This window comes from Rousettus aegyptiacus, unplaced genomic scaffold, assembly GCF_014176215.1.
Source record: "Rousettus aegyptiacus isolate mRouAeg1 unplaced genomic scaffold, mRouAeg1.p scaffold_m13_p_8, whole genome shotgun sequence".
NCBI lineage: Eukaryota > Metazoa > Chordata > Mammalia > Chiroptera > Pteropodidae > Rousettus > Rousettus aegyptiacus.
The window spans coordinates 5,283,461-5,310,561 of record NW_023416311.1 but is presented as its reverse complement, the minus strand read 5'-3'; the positions used below and the strand labels follow the sequence as shown (position 1 = coordinate 5,310,561).

General features: G+C 48.1%; 1 protein-coding gene across 6 annotated transcripts in view; it reads left to right on the top strand.

Annotated features, from left to right (window-relative positions):
- The window catches only part of ABCC1 (ATP binding cassette subfamily C member 1), a 117,503-nt gene that overhangs the window by 60,773 nt on the left and 29,629 nt on the right, over positions 1 to 27,101 (top strand). For all 6 annotated transcript variants that reach the window (XM_036226247.1, XM_016156959.2, XM_016156957.2 and 3 more), the window contains 9 exons: positions 26 to 203; positions 1,571 to 1,732; positions 7,818 to 7,910; positions 10,197 to 10,400; positions 17,161 to 17,307; positions 18,897 to 18,984; positions 21,814 to 21,889; positions 23,979 to 24,105; positions 26,306 to 26,482. In XM_036226247.1, the coding sequence (XP_036082140.1) occupies positions 26 to 203; positions 1,571 to 1,732; positions 7,818 to 7,910; positions 10,197 to 10,400; positions 17,161 to 17,307; positions 18,897 to 18,984; positions 21,814 to 21,889; positions 23,979 to 24,105; positions 26,306 to 26,482 (1,252 nt within the window). The remainder of the gene's footprint in view (positions 1 to 25; positions 204 to 1,570; positions 1,733 to 7,817; positions 7,911 to 10,196; positions 10,401 to 17,160; positions 17,308 to 18,896; positions 18,985 to 21,813; positions 21,890 to 23,978; positions 24,106 to 26,305; positions 26,483 to 27,101) is intronic.

Sequence of the window (27,101 nt, the reverse complement as noted above, 5' to 3'; positions counted from 1 at the left end):
GGGCTCTGTCCTCGCTCCTTCGCAGATTGCTCATCAACTTCGTGAACGACAAGACGGCGCCGAGCTGGCAGGGCTACTTCTACACCGTGCTCCTGTTCGTCAGCGCCTGTCTGCAGACCCTCTTGCTGCACCAGTACTTCCACATCTGCTTCGTGAGCGGCATGAGGATCAAGACGGCCGTGATCGGGGCTGTCTACCGGAAGGTGGGCGGGGCCGGAAGAGGGCGTGGCCGGAAGGCATGGCCGGAAGGTGGGTGGGGCCTGCTTGCAGGCACAGGTCTTCATGTTGAGGTCTCAGTGTTGACTTCGACGTCTCCTGCTGCAGCCCCAGAATCTGTAGGGACTTGGCTGAGTTGGTCGAGACCACGGCAGGGGCTTCAGGCCCAGCTTGGGGAGCAGTAGCACGAGGGTGGCCTAAATGACTGTGGATGGCAGGGATGGCCCATTAGGCCTCAGCCAAGTGGATTTCAGGGTTGAGCTGCTGGAATGTCCATGAGGCCCGTGCCATATGCGGGTAACTGGGTTTCTTAGGTGGTACTCAACTGGGGACATCCATGTGCAAGTCCTTGGCTCTGCTCTGCATATTCTGTGTCTGAGCTTGTTGTAGCTGTCCATTGGAACTGAGCAGATGGTCCCTTCCCTGGGTGACAGAATACTTAGCAGGCATTTGTGCACAAACAGCTTTAAAGGAACTGGATTATCTGCTTGCTTCCTTTGTTCCTCGCCTCTGGGGCAAGGACTCGCTTGGGTCCCAGGGGATGGGAAGAAACTGTCTAGCAGGTGTTCAGGAAGGATGGACTAGACCATTGGTTCTCAGTCCTGTCTGCAAGTTAGACTCACCTAAAGAGCTTTAGATGCTTCCAGTGCCAGACTGTGCCCCAGCCCACTAAATCAGGGCCTCTGAGGGTGAGACCCAGGCATCAGTTTTTCTAAAAGCCCCCAGGTAATAGTGTGAAACCACGTTTGAGAACCTGAGCAATTTTGTCTCTCAGAGAGATGTTTGGCCGTGTCTGGAGATATTTTTGATTGGCATACACTGGGGATGGGGGAACTTAGTGGGGAAAGGCCAGGGATGCCGCTTAACATCCTGCAGTTCACAGGACAGCCCCACCAAGAATGATCCAACCTCAGAGTCAGGAATGCCAGGGTTGAGAGACCCTGGCCTAGACTTTGGTTCTTCAGTGTGTCTGGGTACCAGCAACATCAGCATCACCTGGGCGCCTGTTAGGAATGCAGAGTCTCAGGCCCCACCCAGACCTGCTGAATCAGAGCCTGCATGGTAACAAACGTCCCAGGTAAGGTGTGTGCACACCGAAGTGTGAGAAGCCCAGGTGTAGATGACCTCTGAGGTCCCTTCTGTATTGAAGAGCTTGGTGGGGAGGCAGTGAGCGCTGCTGATCCGAGCGAGGGCTTTGTGATGAGACAATGCAGGCCAACCGGTCAGGAGTGGGGGAGGAAGCAGCAGCAGCCTGGCCATCCTCGAGCAGGCTCCTTCCACACAGGCCCAGAGGCAGAGTCCAGGGCTCCTTGCCTGCCACACTCACCCTCCTTCCCTCTCCTTTGTCCCACAGGCCCTGGTGATCACCAATTCCGCCAGGAAGTCCTCTACAGTCGGGGAGATTGTCAACCTCATGTCTGTGGACGCCCAGAGGTTCATGGACCTCACCACGTACATTAACATGATCTGGTCAGCCCCTCTGCAAGTCATCCTTGCGCTCTACCTCCTGTGGCTGGTGTGTGTTTGATGTCATTCCCATCGTGTGTAGGGAGGGACCCCCGTGTGTGGGCACATAGGGAGGGACCCCCGCGTGTGGTCAGTGGGCACGAGGGAGAGGGTGTCGATGATCAGAACCTCTATAAGTCACTGATATTTCTTGCTCTCACTTACATTTTATCTTCTGGCCAGTCAGCTAATAACTGGATATTTTAGTCCTTTCTTCAGTTGTTGGGTTTATATTCTCTTTGGTGGCATGATATTTGTTTGCATTTGTCTTTTTTTTTTTTTTTTTTGACAGCATACATAGTTAACAATCTTCCAACATACACACCACATTTCTCCCACTGTAGCCTCCCAGACACTGACAGAACTCATTTATTCACTAGTCCTGAATTATGCTGGTCAAGATTCTCTTGGTTGCAAGGGGTAGAAATCCATGAGGCGGCCGTGGCATAGGAAGATTCTGAACACAGGAGAATGGCTCAGTGACCAGGAAGACAGACTGGCGGAAAGCAACCAATCAGGACAGCAAAAAAGAATGGAAGAAAAACAAAGCTAGTCTAAAGGCCATAACATCAAATGCTCAAACATTTGCATTCTAGGGATTGTAGAAGGAGAAGAAATAAAGAAAAGAGCAGAAAATTTATTTAAAGAAATAATGGCTGAAAGTTCTCCTAACCTGGGAAGGGAAACAGACATCCAGGTCCAGGAAGCACAGAGAGTTCCAAACAAGGTGAACCCAGAGAGACCCACATTAAGATACAATTAAAATGCCAAAAGGTAAGGCTAAAGAGACCATCTCGAAGGAAGCAAGAGTCACATACATAGGAAACCCTATAAGGCTGTCAGCTGATTTCTCATTAGCCACCTCACAGGCCAGAAGGGAATGGCAGGATATCTCACAAGCGTTGAAAGACAGGAATCTACAACCTAGAATAATTTGCCCAGTAAGCTTATCTAGAATTAAAGGAGATAAAGAGTTTCCTGGACAAGCAATTGTTCATCATCATTAAAGTAGTTTTACAAGAAATATTAAAGGGTCTTTAAGCAGAAAAGAAAAGTCATAGCCAGAACTAAGAAAATAGGAGAAAGGAAAGGAAAAAAAAAAAAAGGTAAAGCCAAATATTTAATAAATACAGTGAAGCAGAGATTTAAAAAGCTGCTATAGAAATCAAAAGAAAAAAGTATCAAACTAAGGCTACAACAAGTAGTTAGGAGATGCACAACTCAAAAAGATCTAAAACATTGACATAAATAACAAAGCATGGAATAGGGAGTAAAAATGTAGTCCTTATAAAACGTATTCAAACTTTAACATATATTAGCTTAAAATAAGCTGCTATAAAGAATGATGTTCATAAACTTCACAGTAACTACAAAATGAAAACCAACACAAGATATACAGAGAGAAAGGAACCCAAACAAAATACTGAAGAACCAGGAGCAAACCTCAAGAGAAGAAGAAAGAACACAGAACTATAAAAAAACAACCAAAAAACAATTAGTGAAATGACAGTAAGTACATACTTATCAATAATTACTTCAAAGGTAAATGGATTAAATGCACCAATGTGAAGACATAGGTGGCTTGAATGGATTTTAAGACATGACCCATCTATATGCTTGCTGCTTATAAGAGCAGCAGCACACATACAGACCGAAAGTGAAGGGATGGAAAAAGATATTTCATGCAGATAGAAACTAAAAGAAAGCTGGGGTAGCAATATTCATATCAGACAAAATAGACTTTAAAACAAATGTGAAAAAAGACAAGGAAATTACTTAATTATAAAAGGGTTAATCCAATTGTAAATACCTACGCACCCAACACAGAGCACCTAAATGTATAAAGCAGTTGTTAATGGACATAGAGGAAGAATTCCACAGTAATATAATAATAGAGGATTTTAATACCCCACTCATATCAATAGATAGAGCATCCAGACAGAAAATTAACAGAGAAATAATGGCTTTGCATTCCACACTAGACCAGATCAACTTAATAGACATTTATAGAACATTTCACCCCCAAACTATAGAATACACATTTTCTTTCAAGTGCATATGGAACATTCTCCAAGATAGATCACAAATATTAGGCCGCAAAATAAGCCTCAATAAATTCAAGAAGATTGAGATAATATCAAGCATCTATTCCAACCACAATGGAATAAAAATCTACTATAGGAAGAAAACTGGAAAAACACAAATACATGGAGACTAAGGAACACACTCCTCAATGGCCAATTGGTCAAAGAGGAAATAAAATAAATTGAAAACTATGTTGAAACAAATTAAAATGAAAATACAACTTTTAAAAATTTGTAGAATGCATCAAAAACGATTCCAAGAGGGAAATTCACAGCTATATAGGCCTACCTCAACAAACAAGAAAAATCTCAATAAACTAACTCTATACTTAAAGGAACTAGAAAAAGAAGAACAAGCAAAACCCAAAGTAAATGGAAGGAAATAGTTACGCTCAGGGTAGAAATCAATAGAAATCAAAAATCGGTGGGAAATCTCAGGAAAGCTAAGAATTGGTTCTTTGAAAAGATAAATGAAGTTGATAAACCTGTAGCCAAACTCATCAAGAAAAAGGAGAATGGGCCCGAATAAATAAGATGATCAATGAGAGATAAGTTACAACTGATACCACAGAAATGCAAAGAATCATTAAAGAATACTATAAACGTTATATGCCAACAAATTTGACAATCTGGAAAAATTTCTAAAAACATGTAACTTTTTAAGACTGAACCAAGAAGAAATACAAAGTCTAGACAGACTGATTACTACCAATGAAATTGAAGCAGTAATCAAAAAATTTCCAGCAAATAAAAGTCTAGTACCTAACAGCTTCACAGGTGAATTCTACCAAACATTGAAAGAATTGGTACCTGTCATTTTAACACTATTTCAAAAAATAAAAGCAGAAGAAACACTTCCGATTTCATTTTATGAAGCCAGAATTATTCTGAGACCAAAACCAGATAAAGCTGTTAGGAAAGAAGAGAATTTGAGAATAATATCCTTGATGAACACAGATGCAAAAACTCTTTGACATCACTTTTAACATTATCTTTTTGGATCGATCTCCTTGGGCGAGGGCAACAAAAGAAAAAATTAACAAATGGGACTATATCAAGCTAAAAAGTTTTTGTACAGTGAAGGAAACCATTAACAAAACGAAAAGACAGCCTACTGAATTGGAGAAGAAATGTTACATCCAATAAAAGGTCAATACCCAAAATATATGAGGAAACTCCTACAACTTAACACCAAACAAACAATCCAATTGAAAAATGGACAAAGGACCAGAGAGAAATTTCTCCAAAGAGAACATACAGATCAACAGACATATGAAAAGATGTTTAGCATCACTAATCATCAGAGAAATGCAAATTAAAACCACTGTGAGATATCACCTCACACCTGTCAGAAGGGCTATCACTATTAAGTCAATAAATAATAAACGCTGGCAAGGATGTGAAGAAAAGGGAACCCTTATGTTGGCAGAGTCATAAATTAGTGCAGCCACCATGGAAAAAAGTGTAGAGGTTCCTCAAAAAATTAAAAATGGAACTACCATATGACCCAGCAATTTCACTTCTGGGTACTTATCTGAAGAAATCCAAAACACTAATTCAAAAAGAATAAATGCACCTCTATGTTCTTTGAAGCCATATTTACAATAATCAAGATATGGAAGCAACCTAAGTGTCCATCAGCAGGTGATTGGATAAAGAAAATGTGGTGCATACATACAATGAAATATTATTCAGCAAGAAAAAAGAATCATTTCTTGCCATTGGTGACAGCACGGACGGACCTGGAGGGTATTATGCTAAGTGAAATAAATCAGAGAAAGACAGATATGTATAATCTAAAAACAAACAAACAAAAAAAAAACAAAAGAGAAGCTGACTCACGGATACAGCGAACAAGCTGATAGTTGCCCAAGAGACGGGGCGGGCAGATGCAAATAATAAGTACACAACAAATTATCTGTTGAGTTGACTGTAGTTTACATTTTTTGTGTGCATTTATAGAACAGATGGCAAATGATTATAAATTGCGTAATAACGAAACTTAGAAAATAAATATCAGAATGTAAACATTAAAGTAAACGTCTTTTGAGGCAGTCATCTTGGGTATCCGCTTTCCCAGGAAGTGCTGCCAGGGGGAAAATATTTTTAGAACACTTCGTTTAGAATTGCCTTCGGGGTTGATTTATGAACCATTAAGAAGATTGGTTTGTTTACAGTGAGGGTTGCTGAATGTTATTGACGTTTGGGGTCAGATAATTCTGTGGTCAGGGGCTGTCCTGACTGTAGGATGTTTAGCAGCATCCCTGGCCTCCCCCCCCACCCCACCACGAGATGCCAATAGCACAGCACCCTCCCACCCCCTGGCAACCTACGTCTGTGTGGAGAACTTCCTACATGGTTGGGAGCCGCAGGTTCAGGCCAAAAATAGGATTTCTCTATTTGACCGTCAAACACATGGTATAGGATAGTGGATGACAGCGTGGGCTCTAGATTCAAATTCCGCCTCTTTCGTTACTAACTCTGTGACCTTGTCACTTGATGTCGCTAAGCCCCAGTGTTCATCTATGTAAATTAGTGATGATAACGGTACCTCCTGTCATAGGGATGTTGGGACAGTGGAGGGAATTAATGCAGGTGATGTTTATGGACCAGTGCGGGGTACACAGATGAGCTCAGTTTGTTTTAGTTACTATTATTTGCTGTCGGAGTTGATTCTGAATGCTTTAGACTGTTCGTAGGAATCACCTTCGCTCTGAAGGTAGAGTAATCTTCACTGGGCAGAGATACATCACAGAAACCATCTGGATAAACGGTAGCATTTTTTTTTTTTTTAGAACTACAACTGGAGCCTTGCAGGTGACTATTTGGAAGAGACAGATAGTTCTGTTTACTGAATGCCTAAGGGGAAAAAAATCACATTACCTAATAGTTTTCTTTGTATGTCTCAGCTAAGTAAATGCACCCTGAGCCAGCTTCTCAAGCTGTGTCTTTGTAGTTATTAAATTTGAAAGATATGGATGTGTATCTTGTCTCGGGCCTCTTAACCCCTCTGAGACAGTAGTTACCTTCCTTGTAAAGGGACTACGAGAAAAAAAATCTACAAATCCCCGTTAAACAGCTCTGAAAACCCAGAGGTTTTCTTCACTCATTTGGTGGCAAAACCTGACCTGATGTGAAGCATTTGTAATCTTGATTGTCCCTCTCAGTGTGAATGTACCTATTTTGCTGCTGAAAAATCAGTGCGTTTGATTATGGAGTGCTGTGCCAGGCCCTGGTGGGCGTGGGATACAGCAGAAGGGCATGTACACCTGTGGCCGGGGTCCCCAAGACCACGCCAAGTAGAGGAGTGGCTAGTTGGACTCAGGACTATAATTTACTATAACGGGATGAGTGACAGGGAGAGACGCAGGGGGCAAGTTTTTTGAGGGAAACCAGGCCCAAACTTCCACGAGTCTTCTTTGGGCGGAGTCGCACAGGATGCCCTGTATCCCTGACAGCTTTGTGGCATGGTGCCAGCCAGGGAAGCTCTAGAGACTGCGCGCCCAGGATTTTTCCTCAGGGCTGGTCACAGACTAAACTTCCAGACTCCCAGAAGGAAAAGGGGTGTTCAGAACACGCCATATGGTTTGTGCAAACAGTTCAGGCACAAGGCGCCACTCTTATCAGTTCTGAGGGTGGTGGCAACCCTCCCAAAGCCGAGCTCCCAGGCACCAGCCAAAGGCCTGATTTCTAAGCTGGCCTTCAAATCAGATAATCCTACAGGCCAGCTGTGTTAACTCTCGTCTACTCAACACTTTATTTCCTTTCTTAAATTCTAATGAGCAAAACTCACCCCGTCCCAAGGGTTTCAGATAAAGGATGGTGCACCTGTGTGACCTTTAAGAGCTGTAGGACACTGAGAGATGCTGAGTAATAAATCTGGAAATTCTTAACAGCCCATCCTTGGGCATAAGTACTGGATCTGCCCCGAACTCACCAGGCAGAGTCAGCATGCGGCGGCTCAGTGGGCAGAAGCCCTGTGTGAAGGCCTGTTACTCTCTCCTTCCTTAGAACCTGGGACCCTCCGTGCTGGCCGGGGTGGCCGTGATGATCTTCATGGTTCCCCTCAACGCAGTGATGGCCATGAAGACCAAGACCTACCAGGTAGGGCGTCTGCCCCCACAGGGCTCCCAGCTGGGCCTGGGCCTGAGGCCTTTCCCCCTGGGTTTTTGGGGAGTTCCTTCTCTTCAGGAGTGGGAGTGGGGTCCTCAGCCTTCCTGGGTTCCTTGTTGGAACCCCGCCCCCTAAGGAGCTTTAACAGACGCCCATGCCCAGGTCCCGTTCCCATGGTTCCGAGTCACCTGGTACAGAGCGGGCCTGGGCATCGGGAGTTTTTAGAGCTTGCCAGGTGATTACACTGGGCAGCCAAGGTTGACGGCTCCTGAAAGCATTAGTTTTAGTGACTGAAGTGATGTCTGTGAGCCTCAGAGAAATTCCGTTTCCCATGGAGTGTATTCACTTATGTGCGTGGGCATTTTCAAGAGTTGAGTAAATATTACCCCCTACTTTTCCCCCCTGTTACCTAATGGCAGGTGCAGCGTTAAACTATTTATTTTCAGAGATACTTTGTATTTTTTAAGTTGTTAAATACCCAGATAACGGAGTGAATGCCTTCTCATAAAAAAAAGTTCAAATAATCCAAAAGTGTATACGTTATAAAAGGATGTCCCCTACCCTCTCAACCACAGTGAAGACATAGCAAGTTTTTCTAGAACTTTCTATGTATTTCTGTAGAGCTCTGATTACATAGCTAGGTTTGGTGTGTACGTGTGTGTTCATTGTGGCATTGTTACTGCATCCGTTTCTACGCTGACGGGACCGTCTAGCAGCCTGATTCCATCATCCGCGTCATCTGACACCGTGTCTTGGGGATTTTTCTGACTTCATGCTCTTGAATTGTTGCCTAATGGCCCATAACAGAGACAGGCTAGAGTTTATTTCTCTGCCCCTCGCTCAAAGGCTGCTGACGATGTGCCTGTGGCATTTCCGAGGAGAGCTCCCGGCCGCACGGGCAGTGCTGTAGGGGAAGGGAGTTCCAGGATGTGGCCGTATCATCTCGGGGGTGGGGAGGGTGGGGGGGGAGAAGATAGGTCAGGAAGGGGGCTCGGGGCCCTGTTACCTTTCATCCCGCTGACGGTTAGGCTTCCACCTCTGACACAGCACTAGTCACACTGCCTTCATGTTGCTGAAAGTGCCCTCATCTGTGACCCAGGAATGACCATAGAGCTTAATGACAGGGTTCTCGTGAGCACCGAATGACTAAATGCATGTAAAATGCTCAGAAAAGTACCTGGCACATGGAAAGAACCGGATGCTATTAGCAACATCTACTAGCTGTGTGGCCCAGAGTCAGTACCAGTGCTGGCTGCTCCAGAGACGTTTCAGTATTTAACAACCACGCACCGGCTGAAAAATCAATACAGAAAAATAAGGAAATGGAGGGAAAAACCCAGGGTCTTCTTTCTTGTGTCTGGATCAGCAGAGTGGGCCCATGTCCCCTTTCTTCCCTGGATACCTGAAAGATTTTACTTCTCTCTTTCTCTCTCTCTCTCTCTTTTTTTTTTTTTAGTTTTTATTTTCCAGTTAGAGTTGACATTCTTATTATTTTATATTAGTTTCCGGTGTACAACATCGTGGTTACACAGTTATAGAATTCACGAAGTGATCTCCCAATTAGTACCCATCCGACATATGCAGTTATTACAGTGTTATTAACTATATTCCCTGTGCGGGGCTTCACGTCCCTATGACAGTTTTGTAACTGCCAGTTTGGATTTCCTAATCCTTCCCCTCTGACCCCTTCACCTTTTTCACTCAGCCCTTCCCTGTCCCCCTCCTGTCTGGCAAGCATCAGTTTGTTCTCTGTATTTATGAATCTGTTTCTGTTTCATTTGTGGATTTATTTTGTCCCGTAGATTCCATGTGTGAGAACACATGGTATTTGTTTTTCCTCTGACTCATTTCACGTAGCATACATAATACTCTCTAAGTCCATCCATACTGTCACCAATGGTAAGATTCCATTCTTTTTATGGCTGGGTAATATTCCGTTGTATATGTGAACTACGTCTTTATCCAGTAGTCTGTTGATGGGCACTTAGGTTGCTTCCGAAGGATTTTTCTTGCCTCTGTTTCTCAGTTTTAAATTTGATAGGTTTCTCTGCATGTAATTTAGTGTGATTCGAGGCAGTACTGTTCCTTTGATGAGAGTCGTTTGGAGTGTTCTCAGGGTCAAGAGCCGGCTTCATGGGAATCGCAGGCTCAGCGTTCCCAGCCTCAGGAAGGCCGTTTTCAATAGAGGGGGGCGTTGAGTGAAGGTGTGAGGCCAGGGCCGGAAGCGAGCGGGCCGGCCCCCCGGTTGCCATGCCAACTGCTCTTCTCTCTTTGAAGGTGGCCCACATGAAGAGCAAAGACAATCGGATTAAGCTGATGAACGAAATCCTCAACGGGATCAAAGTGTTAAAGCTGTATGCCTGGGAGCTGGCGTTCAAAGACAAGGTGCTGGCCATCAGGCAGGAGGAGCTGAAGGTGCTGAAGAAGTCCGCCTACCTGGCGGCCGTGGGGACCTTCACCTGGGTCTGCACACCTTTCCTGGTGAGTGAAGCCAAATTCGTCTTGGCCCACATCATTTTATGTTCCGTTCTGTTTTCCTTCCGACCTAGTTTTCAAAGGTCACTATTTCAACAAGGCCTTCTCTGATCCCTCCTTTTAAAATTGCCACACACATCCTTCTTTATTTTATTTATTGCCATTTCGTCAGCTCCCGGTCCAGGGTCTTCAAGGCAGCCAGTTCAGGAGCTGTTTGCCATAGGTCCTACTCGCGATAAGGAGTCTGCCCTGGAATGTTCACCAGTGTTCTCTGCTTGCTCCATCGAGAAAGTCTTGCTAAGAAAAAAAAAAAAATGTCAGCTGAGCTAAACTGAGGCTTGGTGCCATCGTTGAGTTACGGTGTTGGCTTCTCATTGATTGCCACTTGGTCACACACTTGGATTGGCGGTGGCCTGTGAACCACATTTTGCGTGGCAGTGCCAAACACACTCTAAAATTTACTTACTCTTTCATTTATCATGTCTGTCTCCATTAGAATGTCAGCTTCAGGAAGGCAAGGATTCTGTCTTTTCTGTTCGCTGCTGGTCCCACACCTAAAACAGTGCGTGTAGCAGGTGCTTAACACATATATTGGTCATTCATTAAAAAAAAAAAAAATCAAACCATGTAGAAAGTTATAAAATGAAAAGTATATTGTCTTTCCCCCTCACCTGCCCCTCTCCTCCAAAGTGACAGTTTTGCGTATCTGTTCAGGAAAAAAAAAAAATGTTTATGCATAAAGATATTTAAAAAATGTTGTTAATGTAGTGAAATGGAGTCATACTCTACGTAGCGTACTGACCTTTTCTGGACATTACATGAGCTCTCAGTTCATGCGTTCAAATCTGCTTCGTGTGTTTTAATGAAGCGTGCTTGTCCAGGGCGTGGCTGTGCCAGAATTGACTTAACTCATCCAGTCCTACCGCACAGGTGGTCCCCAACCAAGAGACCGTATGGGGATGGACCATGTGCAGTTGACAGTTAAGAATGGTTAAGGACGAGTTTCAGATCGTGCCAGCTGAAACAGAATCGGAATGTTGGCACTTTCCCCCAAGGCGGTGTGAGAAGCACTGGCAAAACGCAGGAGTAAGCAAACCTTTCTGTAAAGGACCAACTAATATTGCAGGTGTCTCGAGCCAGGCGGTCTCCATCACACCCGCCTAGCTCCAGGTAATATGTAAATGTATGGGCGTGGCTGTGTTCCCCTAAACGTTTATTTATAGACACTGAAATTTGAATTTGACATGATCTTTATGTGTTGTTATTCTTTTAAAAATGTAACGTCCATCTTAAGCTCACGGGCCAGACACACACAGGTGTGGCCGCGGGCCGTAGTTTGCTGAGCCTTGGCGTAGGGGAATGGAATGTTCTTCTGAGCGTCAGGACATCTGCTAAATTCTGCTGCCAGCTCAGGGTGTGACCTGAAGCCAGCCGTTCCGCCTTCCTGCCTCCAGGTTTTCACATGTGAAATGCGAAGGGGTTAGGCCACAGGGATGTCACTGACGGGGCCCTGCCCTCCCTCACCTCCCATCAGATATTCATAGTCAGTCACGGTGTTTTGTGCCACTCAATTATGACCAGTCGGCCCTCCAAGTGAGCACTGGCATAAGAAGGGACATCGAGCTGTTCCGGGACTCCATGTTCCCTCGGGTCCCTTCCCTTCCAGCTCAAATGCTCCAGCATTCTGGGCCGGAAGGTTCTGCGTTCTTTTCTCACTCTCTGATCTCCCCGACTTTCTCCAGGTCTTTGATAACTGTCTTTGATTTTTAAAAGTAAAAACAACATAGACCGGGAAGGTGATTATATATAGGAGATACATTTTATTGTTTTTTTTTTTTTTCTCCAAACTGTTAAACTGTCTCTATGTGTTTATAGCTGTTAGATATTCTCTTTTGAATATGTGATACATTTTATTTTTTAAATCATAATGCATTTCCGTGGTAAAAGTAGTTAAAAAGCTCTTCGGAAAGGTGTGCAGCAGGGCTTCTCAACCTCACAACTGTCGACATTTGGAGCCTGATAATCCTTTGTTTCTTCATTGGGGTTGGGGATGCCGCCTTGTGCATTGTAGGGTGTTGAGCAGCATCCCTGGCCTCTACTCAGTAGATGCCAAGTGGTACCTCTCCCCCTTCCTCCCCAGTCATGACAATCAGAAATGCCTCCAGACCTTGCCAGATGTCCCCCTCGCCGCTGATTGGCATTAATAAAAGGAATAATTCTTTTCCTCCCCAGACTCCGGCCACCTAGCTCCCCTCCCCATTCCGGCTCCTTCCGCGTGTTTCCAGAGAGAGCCTGCATATATACCAGCATGACAGTGACTGTGCATCGTCAGTGGCGTGCACCTCATACATCTCTTTTATTTACTTTTACACAAGGGATGGGAAATCATTACAGAAATCCAAAGCATTTCGAATCGAAATTCTTTTTATGGGAAAAGCGCGGCAGCCCGAGGGAGCAGGCGACAGGGTTTAATCCACGGGCTGGGTTGCCCTGAGGAAGTGTAGCCGTGTGCTTCGCACATTAGATCCCCTGATCAGACCGAGTCCCCAGCGCGGCGCGTGACCGCGCTGCGACTTTACTTCTCGTCTCCCGCCCTGGTTTCCATTTAGGAAGCCGTGAAGCCAGATAGGCTTACGAGCGGGACTGGCTTTTCTTGACCGTGAATTTGCCACTCTGGTTTGACGGGCTTCCCAAGATGGAGTTTGTGGAGCTGTCGGGCAGGCAACAGATGAGCCTGGAGAGTCAGTAGGGACCTTGGCCCTGGCCAAGGCACCAGAGCCTCTGACTACATTAGGATAAAATATGTAGCCCTCGGTTCTCTTGGAAGATGTGTGCGTACTCTTTCCACTGGAGAATTCCTGCACTTCAAGCATGATGGGGTGTTTACCCACCGGTAGGTGTGATGGAAGGCAGAGGCCCGGGGAGGTCAGAGAGTAATGGGGACGCCATAGGGCAGGATTGATGGGACTGTTTTCCCAGGATGCAGAGCCCGGCATTTATCACGTCCACCTAATATACTTTCCTAAAATAGCATCCCTAGGTAGCTGGCAATATTTAGCATTTTCTGCCTTGAAGATTTGCGAGCTTCTTGCCTTCTACTTACCTTGGACCTCTGTTCATTAGGATAATTACCATTCCATATGGGAGTCGTCTGCTGCGTGGTTCTCTGCTGACCACATCACATGTGGCCCTTGTGAACAAATGGTGCACATCGAGTAAGGGTGTGTAGCAGAAAGGCTGAATGAACGAATGAAATATTTGAATAAACTGTTAGGCAGGAACTATTTTGCAAGTGATGGAAACCTAACTCAGATTGATTTGAGTGAAAAAAAAAAAAAAAGAAAAGAAAGGGATTTTGGAGTCACACAACCGAGCGGTCTAGGAAAGTGCTGTTGTTGAGCATGGCCAGGGTTTCAGGCATGGCTGGATCTAGGTGCTGCACAGATAATGTTGGGAATAACTTCCTCTCTGTCTCTCAGTGCTGCTTTTTCAGTGGTGGTGTCTTTGTCAGACAGGTGCTCGCCATGCAGTTATAGTTCTTCCTCTCATCTCAGTCTCCTGTGAGGAGAAAGCCCCCCACCCCTTTTCCCGTTAGTTCCTATGGAGTTGAGTTCCTAAGCAGTTGGCCGCGTGCTTATCCCTGAATCACTGGGGCCCAGGAGACGGACCGCGTGCATTGGCCAGGGCTGGGTCACGAGCTTGGGGTGGGTGTGGGCGATTCATCTGTGGCTGAAGCTCATAGACTGAGGTTGGGGGAGGTTCAGTTACCCCAAGGACAATTGGGGTGCTGTTACCCCAGCGGGGGAATGAATGGATCCTCAGCAGGCAGAAAGAACTGGTGTCCACACAGAGATGTGAGATATTTTAGGGGTCAGGCTGGTGTGGACGGTTCGGTCAGGTGCGTGTTTCATAGTGGAGGCACCGTGAACACTTAGAGCAGGACCAGTGTTCTTCGTGGTTTGTGAAGGATTCCTTGCGTCCTTGACCCTCACACGTTACGAGGGGGTAGCAAATCCCAGCTCCCCACCGCCCACAACCCCGGTTACCCCCACGCACTTCCAGACACCCCCGATAGAACCTAGTCATACCTGTTTCTCCCTAGACCGCGAGTCTCAGGATCTCCACACCCGCCTCACCTCCGGGCACACAGGGTCCGGCACACAGCATGTGCCCAGTTAGTAGTCGAAGGATGAATGCATGACCTCCACTTCCTGGAGAAGCCAGAGCTGTGGATCTGACGGGCCTCGTGATATTGCTCTTTCTCTACCTGTGTCCTGTGCTGCCAGCAGCCACCCGTCGGCTGGGCCAAGGGCGCTGGTGTGTTCTGGTGGTGAGATGCCTGAGGCCTGGTTTTCTCCATTGTAGACTCCCCTGCCTTCAGGAAAATCCATCTACCTGCCCTGCCACCCAGCCACCCACTCATCCATACAGCCGTCCACCTATCCATCCACCCACCTATCTATCCATCTATCATCTATCCACCCACCCATCCACCCTCCCATCCACTCACCCACCCGTCCATAAACATTTGCTGAGTATCTACCGTGATCCAGGCGCTGTACTAGGCACTGATGATGGATCAGTGAATGCAGCAAACGAAAACCCCTGCCCGCATGGAGCGTTCATTTACTCTAAATGGGAGGGACAGATGGCAAACAATAGGTATAATCGATACATCACATAGTGTGCCAAATTGCCATAAGTGCTATGCGGAAGAAAAAGGATCCAGGTCAGAGTGGTAGGGAGGGCTTGCAGTTTTAAACAGGGCGATGGCAGATTTCAGGGCGGAGGTGGCCCTGGAGCTATAACCTGATGGAGGTGAAGGGCCCCACCAGGGAGAGGGAAGCTTGAGAATCAAGGCCCTGGGGCTGGACCAAAGGGGCCAAGGCAGGCAAGTTACAGACAAAGGGACCTTTACAAATCAGGTGGGCCTTGGGGCCCAAGTGGAAACTTTGGCTTCTACATTAAGTAAAATAGACTGACTTTGGAGACATGGTTGGCTGGTTGGTTGGTTGGTTTTAATTTGTCATTTTTATTGTTATTCACATTTTTAAAACATATAACACAGTGATGTTTAGTATAGTCACGTGGTTGTGCAACTGTCACCACTAATTCCAGAGCATTTTCATCACCCCCAAAATGTAATATGTGGCAGCCGTTTTTATTTCTGGTTACGGGATGGGTTTGTAGATGCTTCAGAAGAATAGCCCCAGAAGTGTGGACTGAGTTTTGTAGAAAGAAATGGGAACAGCTCCCACATAGGGCATTTCACTGTGCCCCGGGCGCCGTGGGAGCAGTAAGTGCCCGATGTCCTGCCAGCAGCCCTGCAAAGGTGTCTCCGGGTCCCCGTTTTCTAGACAGGAAGATAGAGGCGCTCTCAGCGAGGCGAGGTGGCGTGCCCAGGGTCACGCAGCTGATACGCGACCAAACTTACGGTTTGCATTGTTAAGCTCTATGACCTAATAGGTAACAAAGAAAGAAGGCAGCCGAGACCCTGAAAGCACACTGGACCACGGCCACACCAGGGGCTCAAGCCGGACCCCCTGACTGGCAGCAGCCTGCCCCGAGCTCAGAAGGGCAGGGCCCTGGGCAGTTTGTACCCCACAGAAAGCCCTTCGTGGCTCTGGGGGATTGCGGCTAGATGGGGCCGGGGGCTTTTGTCCAGACTGCTTCCGAGAGCATGTACCACACAGTCTGGAGGGGTGCCTGGTACCGCCCTGTCCCCAGCAGTGCGGGGTGGCTCAGAAACCCGCCCGTTATCTTCTCCTTCTCCTCTAAGCCAAGCAGCCGGGCCCTGGATCATTCAGGGGGGTTTTCTTTTCTCCTGGCAAGGAAAGTGACTCGCAAACAACCAAACCGAAATCTGGTCCAGTCTGGTCCAGGCGCCTGGGCAGCAAAATCCCAGGAACCACCACAGGGCTTGAGGCCAGTCTGACTTTGCAGGGAAGGGCGTGGCCTCCAGAGGACTTTGGCTGTTTGTTTTTTTTTTTTCCTTCTTAGTAAGTGTCCCGTTCCTGGGGGATATAAAACTCTATGAGCTGGAACTTTGGTGGCATTATTTCTCTACCTCCGCTCCCCACCGCCCCCCCCCCCCCATTTCACAGGCAAGATGGCTGAGGCATGGGGAGAGGAGGTAACTCACCCGTGGTCTCATTCAGCGTTCCCGTGTCCCAGGGGCTGTCGCAGCCACCAAGGATGACAGTCACCTGCAAAACGGGCAGCTCTCCCCCTTTGTGGAGTTCACATTTCAGCGCAGGAGCCAGGCAGTAAATATGTACGGTACCCCAATAAAAGGCGGTGACAGGTGCCGTGAAGGAAAATAAACCAGGATAAAGGGTGGAGAGCAGTGGCGAGGCCGATTCTGGTGGCGGGGTGGGGGAGAGGGAGTAGTCAGGCCTCTCCGGAGGGTGACACGGGAGTCGCCTGGCCACCGCCGGGATCGGGAGGTTGTTTCGGGCAGAGCAAAGTGCACGGCACAGGCCGGAGGTGTCGTTCCGCTTCGTGTTGTGGAGGAATTCTGTCCAGCGTGCCACCAGGAGCGCTCCAGAGAGGCCAGGAATTTCCGCTCCTGGTCATGCACGGTCCACCTCGTCCTCTGAGTGTTCAGCGAGTGCCTGCCGGGTGCTGGTCACTGCATCGGGTGTTCTCAGCTGCCTCCACCGGCCACCGTGATCGCAACTCACGGGTGCTGGGGCTGGGGGTGGCTGCTCCTAGATTGTGGCTCTGACTCAGGGACACAAGTCAGCGCCGGCCACTCTGCTTGCAGGTGGCCCTGTCTACGTTTGCCGTCTACGTCACCGTTGACAAGACCCACATCCTGGATGCGCAGAAGGCCTTCGTGTCCTTGGCCTTGTTCAACATCCTCCGTTTCCCCCTGAACATTCTCCCCATGGTCATCAGCAGCATCGTGCAGGTACAGACGAGGCTGGAGCTGAGGGGTCTCTGGGGAGACAAAGCACAAGGGCACGGCTGTCCCCTTCGAGGCAGCGTCCTCCGCATTACCCGTCACACTGTGCCTGGGGGGCTCGGCGGGGCGTGGACCGGTGGCTTTCACAAAAAAACATATTTGCCTCAAAGAAAGAAATTTATATTTCTTCTTGACAAGAAACTCAACACTTGAGTACATGCAGCAGAAGTTTAATGCAACCAGGCTTTCTTGGGCTCTGTCCGAGTCTCAATGAAATATTTTATCTGATTATATTCCCATATGCTCTGTTTTTTTTTCCCCCCTCCCAAAAATGCATCTTTTGACCCTTCATTATATTGATTTCACAATCCACTAATAAGCCTTGACCCACCCTTTATAAAACCCAGCCTGGGCCCTCCAGAATGCCTCAAGTTCGTGCAGTGACTCCGTAAGGGGAGAGAAACTGGTCCGTCACATTCTTATAACGTTCGAAGTTCCTGCCACTTCCAGCCCATACCTCACGCCCTTCTCCCTAGTGTCACACCCATTCATGTCGAAAACCTCGTTTTCAGCCACACAGACGAATCAGCCTGTCAGATTCGGTCGTGCAACTGTGGTTGTCGGCGTTATTTAAAACCAAACGGGCAAACAAATAAAACCCCTTTTTATTATGAAGCATTTCAGATGTGCACAGAAGTGGAGACTGGTCCGATGGCGGCCTCTGTGCCTCCGTCACCCAGATTCGACTTTCTGCCACACTCCCTGCATCCGATCCTTCTTCTAAATTCCTCCCTTCGTTCCTTTTTTTTTTTCTTTGCTGAATAGTTTCAAAGCAAATCCCAGACTTCTTGACATTTTACCCATAAGTACTTAAGCGTGCGTTTCTTCTTACGTAATTATAACGCCGTTACCATGCCTGACAGAAATAGTAGTAGTTTCTTAAAAATAATATTCAGCCCATGTTAACATTGTCCAGATAATCTCAGAAACCTCTGTACAGTCGGGCTGTTTAAATCAGGACGCTGTGGTTTTATTTATTTTTATTGAGATATAATCGTCGTATGACATTTTAAAAGTTTAAGAGGTACCACCGGTCGATTTGATCGCCACTGCAGTGTTAGTTAACACCTCTGCCATGCCACATAATGATCATTTCCTGTGTGGTGGTGGGAACCATTAAGATCTAGTCTCTTAGCGACCGGGAAGTTTATGATCCAGTATTGTTGACTCTGATCGCTCTGCCGTGCATTCGATTTCTGGGACCCACTGATCTGGCTGCAAGCTTATGCCCTTAAACGAGACCATTGCCTTTGGTCATTACGTTTCTTAAGTCCCTTTGCGTCTAGGACAGTCCCTCTGCCCTCCTTTTAATGCCAGATGTTGGCTCGTAAAGGAAAACAAACAAGAACCAAAACCGATTTTGCTTTTTACTAAGGCGGACGCTCCTTGTCAGCAACTCAGAGCTTTCAGAGATGAGGGAGGGTGTGGGCTCCTGTGCACCCAGAGGAAACCACTGAAAGTTAGTTAGTCCCCGGTCTGTTTTGCAAAAAAATGCTTTTAAAAATAACTGCACTCTGTAATTACTTTCTGCGTAGGCGAGTGTCTCCCTCAAACGCCTCAGGATCTTTCTGTCGCACGAGGAGCTGGATCCGGACAGCATCGAGCGACGGTCCATCAAGGACGGTGTGTGTACGCGTTAGTCCCTCTGAGCCGGGCTGGCCGTCCACCAGTGGCCTCGGGTTTGGCTCTGCCCAGCAGCTTATCTGCGAGGCCTCGGGGCGCAGGATCCCCGCAGAGTGTGGGTGACTCTCAGGCCTTATCTTGCACCTCTCAGGAGGGTGAACTTGCACTTCTGCTTTCTCGCGGAGAGGCAGCTTCTGGGCTTCTGGGTGATGCCTCTTCTGACCCCGTGGGCCCCGACCTCGATTCCATTCCGGCAGATGGATGTTATGTTTCTTAAGGCAGAACAAGGATGTTGGAGACCGACCCACCTCCCACATCTACTAGCTGTGTGTACCTGGGCAGGTCACGTCATGGCACTGAGCCTCAGTTTCCCCATCGGGACAGTGAGAATGAAGGTCCCTTTCTTTGGCAAGGGGGTGTGTACATTCATTTATTTTATAGCTTATTAATCTTTCCTTTCCCAGTCAACCCCCGGACCAGGGATCTTCTCCGTCGCTGTATCTCCACGCACTTAATGATAAATATTAATAGCACTGACAGCAGCGACCACCTTCAGGTCACCGTCACTCCCTCCATGCATGCATTGTTCTAAGGACATCGATGTAGTAACCCAGCCACTGCTCCCTGTAGCACACCGAGCGGGGCGGTAGAAACCCGCATTCTACAGATGCAGAAACCGGCCTCGGGAACTTGCCCGAGATGGCGCAGCTAACGGGAAGGAGAGTCAGGGTCCAAAGCCCGAGCCAGCCAGTAGAACTGGTGCTCCTACCTGCTGAGGTTTATTGAGCACCTACTGTGTGCCCAGCTCTGTTCTATGGACTCTCTGTGTGCCGCCTCATTTACTCCTCATCGCAGCCCCATGAGGGCGATCCCATTCTCATCAGTCGTATTCTACAGATGAGGAAAGTGAGGCACAGAGAAGTTAAGTAACTTGCCCACAGGTATCAGGCTAGGAAGTGCCAGCGTAGGGATCCGGACCCACGCAGTCCGGCCCCAGACCCCAATAAGTAGTCCGAGGAATGAGCGTGTGTGTGCATTGGTTATAAAGTGTGAGACGTGCCTGTCACCTAGTAGGCTTCCACACGTCTTCAGTGGTGTGTAACACACCCAGCACAGTGCCTGCTGAACGGTGGTGGCAGTGCCCGTTTCTCTAAATCAAGCGATTTCAGGCGTTTTCAGCTCAGCCCTCTGGGGCTGGTTCCCCGGCCTCGGCCTTGGCACAGCTGATGGTCAGGAGCATGTCCTTTGCCCTGTGGCGATTATAGGATGTTGATTACAGGACACTGAGCAGCATCCTTGGCCTCTACCCACTAGATGCCAGTAGCCCCTACCCCAGTTTTGACAACTGAAAATGTCTCTGGACATCGTGTCTCATGGGGAGCAAAGTCGCCCCCAGTTGAGAACCACTGCTCAATGGATGTTATAATCTGCCTGCTGACTCCCCTGGCCTGTGGTCATCCAGTTACTGCTATCCCGAGAACCATCGCCCCCCCCTCCCCCGACAAAGGACTGGGGAATGATACCGTCTACTCCAGGGCTGAGATTTGGGGTACCAGTTACGGTTTTAAGCTACCAACAGTGTTACAGCTCACTGCAGGTGTCGAGTTGGAAAGCCCTGGGCCTCCTGGTCCTGTCCAGGCCTCAGCCTCCTCACCCCGCTTTCTGCCCCGATGGCAGGTTCCTAGGCGGTTTCTATTTTCTAAGATGTTTATCCGCACTCTCCAGGCATCAGACGGGGCCACCTTGGCAGCTGCTGGCCCAGTCTCATGGTTCACTAGCTTGTCTGACTCAGATGGCTTTTCTTGAATTCCTTAAATAGCACCTTTCAGTTTCTCCCCTGTTCTCAGTTTCAGGTAGGCTGGGCATGAGGGCGAGGGGAAGGTTAAGTTAGGTTAACCAGTAACTTCCTCTTGCCACAGGTTTTTGCTTCTTCGATGTGTGGGAGAATTTATTTCTTCACTTGATAACTTAAAAACACCTCCACATTACCTGTAGGTGGTTTTAAGGGGCTCATAACGAGAGTCAAAAATTGTTTTTGTTTTTAAAAAGAGGAGCAGAGTAAAAGGACAGTGAGGGGAGGGAAAGTAAATGAAGACAGGTGTCAGACAGAGCCTTAGTGCCCATAATGCAAGCTTTGTCTTAAACACTCCCCTCCCCCATGCATGACACCCACTTCCTGTTTCGTAGCCTGCTTTTTCACAGTTGATTAAGACTGCCCTTTTAGAAAGAGACCTGTTGCGATATGACAGGGCGGCATGGCTGGGGGTAGGGGGAGAGTGAGAGGAAAGATGCAGGGAGAAGAGTTAGGAGGCAGCCCTGAAATCCAGGAATTGTGTGTGTGGGGGGCGGGGGTGGCGCGGGCTGGTGCTCCTGCTTTGAACGTGAAGGAAGGGTCCTGGGGGTGTGGTGAGGGCCAAGGGCCAGCACAACCTGATGGCGAAAACCTCAGCACGTGGGCGCTGCTTTGCCAATCAGAACCTCTCAAGATGGGGTAATGGAGGCCCTGGAGCCCCCAAGGTACCCATGGGTCCCCCCCCAACCCCGCCACCTCTGGGAGATGGCCATCTGGATAGCACAACCTCCCGTCTTTCAAGGTGGAGCCCCTGTTCAGTTTCCTTCCGCTTCCTGGGTCCGAGGTCATCTCTAGAAGTGTTGGCTGGGATTCTTCTTTAGAAACCCCGATTGATGTAACCAGGTAGTGCCAGGGCAAGTGTCTAGCATCTGGGCTTGAATTGCTTGATTTGCAGGGGGGAAAAGTCAGAGCCTCCTGCTTACACTCAGTCCCACGACTTCATCTACGCCTGACGTGTTGTATCTCGTGCTTTCCAGGCGGGGATACAAACAGCATCACCATGAAAAACGCCACCTTCACCTGGGCCAGGAACGACCCTCCCACGCTGAATGGGTAAGCCGGGACGCAGAGAGAGCCGTGGGGCTCTGGTCCAGCCCAGTGACTGCGAATAAGCCGCTTGGCCTTTCTGAGTCCCAGTGTTTCCATCTTGGGGCCGAGTCCAGTCATACTTGCTTGGGCCGTGGTGGGGAGCAGACGAGAGCGTGCCTGGCACAGAGGGGTCCCTTGGATTGCAAGTGACAGGAACCTTGCACAGCTAGGCTTAGGCAACAGAAGGAAATTTTTGGCTCACATAACCAAGAAGGGCCACTTTTAGGTACAGCGTGTGTGGTCCAGGGATTTAGTGCCATTAGGACTCTCTCCATCCTGTCTTTGTTCAACGCTTCCCCCGATGCGGCTTCCTTCTCAGGCGGCCTCTCCCCTCATGATGATAAATGGTCCCCCCATCAACTCCAGGCGTGCCTCCTGCCTCAGCAGGAGACTTGCCTGTGTCCGATTGGCCGAGATTGGGTCATGTGCCCCTCTCTGAGCCAATCACTGTGCCAGGAGAGACCGAGCACACTGATTGGCCAGGCTGAATCCACGGCTATGATGCTGCAGGTGGCTGGCAGGCAGGCTTGAGTCTGTCGGAAGGAATTCTTCTTGTGTGCCCGGGTTTGAGCTCAGGATGGAATCGTTATCTGTCCTCTCCAGGGTCCCCCGGCTGCCTGGCTCACCTTTTCTCACCATCTGCCCGCAAACCACATGGTATCCAGGGAATTGACCTGGTTGCCTGGGAAACTTGTCAAGTGCCTCGTATTTCTTTCTGACCGGAGGCCTTGCTCAGTGGCTTTTAGCTCAATTCACAGGGCCAGAGGGGCTTTTTTAGGGGCCCATTTCTCCTCATCCCCCTAAACAAAGACCCCTTTCCTGGATAGCCAAATTACTGCTGTGTGCTGTCTGAGGGGAAGGGCGGGGTCACACCCTCCAGAAGAAAGGATCTGTGTAACATCTTGAAAATTCACCGTGGAATCGCACGTTTAGGAAGTTCCTCCCCGTCAACTCCACTCCCGCCTGCTTCAGTTTTAGCTTTTCTCTCCCATTCCGTTCCGCAACTAAACAACCTATATCTGCCCCAATCCTTTCCTCCATCCTTCCACGATCAAAGGCTTTCCTGTGCCAGGCACCCTCCTTTCCCTTGACTCTCAAAATCTTTCATCATCTAACCTCTCCCTTCAGCCTCTAAAAACATTCCAGTCTCACCTGGATGATCATAGGAGCTGCCTCCCTGGGCCCCATAATCCCTCCCCCGCACTGCACAGAAACAAAAGAAGAATCATTGTGACCACGCAGCAGCTTCCCAAGAATTAAACCATCAGTGGCAGCAAAATCTAACAGCATTTCTGCTAATATGTTGAAAATCATAATAGCAGTGAACCCAGCGAGGCCCTGGGTGGGTGGAAACACAGCTATGACTTTGCCGTTGTCAGTGGGAACAGCGAGTGGCTGTCACATATCGTGTGGCAGCCAGTCTTACTGGCAGAACGTCAAGCTTACTTTATTGTACTTTGCTTAACCAGTATTTGTCAGAGGGCAGTTTCGGTAGAGACATGTTCCTGAAACTCAGATTCATCCATGTCAGGTCTCCCTTCAAACCTTTCATGGCTCTCGGCTGCAAAGCACGAGAGTGTTAGCACAGCAGACTCTCAGGTCCTCCCAGGCCTGGCTGCCACCCACCCTCACCTATCAGGACTGGCTTTTCTGCCCCCCGTCTCATCCTGTGTCACCTACATGTCGACCCCCAGTCGCACCAGTTACTTCACAGCCTTGGGCCCTTTTGAAAGCTGTTCCCAGGCTTCCGCGTGGGCACGTGCTCACCCTTCTCCCAGAGTTCATTCCGAGGTGGCCTCTCCCCCAGGGCACCTGCGTTGCACCCCCCAGGCAAAGTTAATACCCCTCTGTTCTGCTGATGGCTCAAGTCGCTCCCACGGCCTCCATTTTTAAGATGCATTGACATGCCGGCACCTGTCCCGTGCCTCACACGAGGAGACACCCTGAGACTGCTCCCTGAACGGTGCTCAGCAGCGGAGGTGGCGGGAGGAAGTCCAGACCCTGGAGGCTCGTGACAGCCTCGGCTGAGCCAAGGTGTGTCGTGTCGTTTCAGCATCACCTTCTCCATTCCGGAAGGTTCCTTGGTGGCTGTGGTGGGCCAGGTGGGCTGTGGAAAGTCATCTCTGATCGCAGCGCTCTTGGCCGAGATGGACAAGGTGGAGGGGCACGTGGCTCTCAAGGTAGCATGGGGACTGGGCGATGGGGAGGGTGCAGGAGCTGATGGCCTGAGAGGGTCGTGTGTGATGCTGTTTCTTGTTTTGTTTTCGACGGTACCTGCGCACGAAGCGAGTGGCGAAGTCACTCTCATCTTTTCTTTCTCTCTCTCTCTCTCTCTCATTCTTTCTGCTCTTCTCTGTGCCATCCTAGAGGCAAGGTTTTGGTGTCATTTATTTTCTGCTCTATCCCAGAATTTAGAAAGGTGCCTGCCACGTAGTAGGCACTCAGTAAATACGCTGAAGGGCCCCTGGTCCGCTCACTGTCTCTCATTCCCTCCCCATCTCTGCCCAGCCCCCCGCCCCTTCCAGTGTGCATCTCGTGGTCTCTCTCCACGCATCTTTCTGGCTTGTTCTCTGTCTCTGTGGAACTCTGTGTGTGTGTGTGTGTCTCTTTTTGTAAAAGTAACAAAGTTTTTGATTTATGTCATTGGAATGTGATCTTAGAGAATTCTTTTTAAGGGAGCTGTTTAAATGCTGAGCGTTCATTGAATTCTTAATATGGGGCTAAAAGAAGTCTGTGGTTTTATTGCTTTTAAATGCAGAGTACTTTGAACTAAGCTGGATTATTCCTCTAGAGAGAGTTTAAAGAGACCGCTTTAGTGAACAGATGAGTCCTTTGGAAATCAAGAGCCCTGGTTTGCATTTTGCTCATTTTCTGTGAACTTCCTTTTTCAGATGTAGGAATACTTCCCTTGAAGTTTCGTTGACACCAGCATTTCCTGGGGTGTGGTCTGCAGCTAAATCATCTTGCGGGATGTTTTGGGAATAGAGTCCAAGCTCAAACAAGTTTGGGAAATACTGCATACTCTGATTCTCTCCCTCTTGGAGACTTAAAATAAACATTAATGAAATAAAGGCTCTGAGAAGTCCTGCAAGGAGAAAAAACCTATTTAATTTCAGTCAACCCAGGGCGACCCAGACATACTTGCCTGTACCTCTTCATTGTCTATGCAACAACTATTTACATCCCTAGAATTACTGACTCTTAGAATCTGCTTTTGGGGATGCTGGTTTATGCCATTTTTAAAAAAATTTCAGAGCAGAGTTCTTTCTTTGTTGATTATACGACGCCTCACAGCTTAGTACGCATTAGAAGAAAGTGTACATTACAGCAGTTGGATCCAAGCTAATGACATCTAGCTATTGTTTTAAGAAATATTCTGTCATTACTTTCAAGTACATGTTAAAAAGTAAGATGAATGGGCACCGGTGAGCTAGGTTGATGGGAGAAAATTACAAATCACAGCAGGATTCACATTACATCGTTTCATTGACCCTGAATTCCCAGCGCTGACATTTGGGGCTGAGTAGAGTAATTCTCTGTTGTGGGCCCGTCCTGTGCCCTGTAGGATGATGAGCAGCGTGCATGGCCTCTCCCCACTCGATCCTAGTAGCAGCCTAGATCTAGACAACCAAAAGTGTCTCTAGACATTGTCAGACGTCCCCTGGAGGTCAAAATTGCCCCCAGGTGAGAACCACGGTTTGTTCAAAGGGAGAAGCCTTTGCATACAGAAGTCACAGATCAGGAAGTCGAGGGTGCACTGAGTATTTGGTCCGATGAGGCCACAGATTTCTCTGCGGCTGGTTATTTTGCTTCGGTGCCTCGCTCTCTTCTCAGGCCCTTCTTGCCACCTCATATCACGTGGACATAAAAACAGAACAGCTTTTGAAATGGATGATTTTGATACGGAAGTCCTTGCTTAAATCTCCTCAAGAAATTTTTTCCCGATGTCCCTAACTAGGTCTTTCTTTTTAAAGGACTTTTTCAAAGTCTCAGATATCTTTTTCTCTTAGCATTTACCATAAATGTAATCAGATGAATTTTTTTTTTTTTTAATCTTGTCAGGAAATTCCTTCTTTTGGGAGGCAGGAGTTTAGTTCAGTTATAGGCATTCAGTGAACAGTTACTAAATATATAACTGTATTCTCATCCATGAGGACTTCAACTCTTGAACTCCTGACGTTGGTCAGTGGTTGACCCACTGTGGGTTCTGATCTCAGCTGTAGCATCCATTGTCCTTTGTGACTCAGTTTCCCTCTTGTTGGAACAGTGGGTGTGGTGACGGTCTCTTGTGAAATAGGGCTGTTGTAGTGTGTGGGCGAGCCAGCTGCTGTGCTGCCGACTGAGTCTGTCCATTTTGCTTTCATCTTGTTTGCCATCAAGGGCTCCGTGGCCTACGTCCCCCAGCAAGCCTGGATTCAGAATGACTCTCTCCGAGAAAACATCCTTTTTGGACGCCAGCTACAGGAACGGTATTATAAGGCTGTGATAGAAGCCTGTGCCCTCATCCCAGATCTGGAAATCCTGCCTAGTGGGGACCGGACAGAGATTGGTGAGAAGGTCAGTATGGCTTCAGCATGGCCCTGTATCAGTCAGCTACTGCTGCGTAACAACCAACCACAAAACGAAATCTCAGCGGTTTATGATGTTAAACACTTATTCCCCTATTTATGGGTGTGTGAGTCAACTGTGATTGGCTGACCCATACTGGGCTCATCTGGGTGGCTCTGCTCCACATTGCAGGCTAGCTGAGCTTGGCTTCAGGCTGTGCGTTTGGCCCAGGTCTGCCCTATATGGCGTCTTACTGGGGAGTAGGCTGAGGGGTCAGCAGTTCCCCAGGGAAAAACCCTTACGGTGACAAGTAGAAGCCCAAGAGAACAAGAAATGATGTGATATCGCTTAAAGTACACTGTCCTTTCTTTCCCCCGACAAAGCAGATCACTTGGTTGAGCCCAAAGACGAGGGACCAGGAAGTACACTCTGCTTTTATAGTCATGTGGCTGCAAAATCCTGTGACAAAGGGCACTATGCAGAGTGGAGGGGTGCCAGTGATGCACATGTCCACAGTCTCTTTCAAAACAGTGACAATAGCAACACAACAGCTAACGCTTTTGAGCATTTACTATGCGCTGGGCACTCTCCTGCACATTTTATATGTATTCTGTCCTCACAGCAAGCT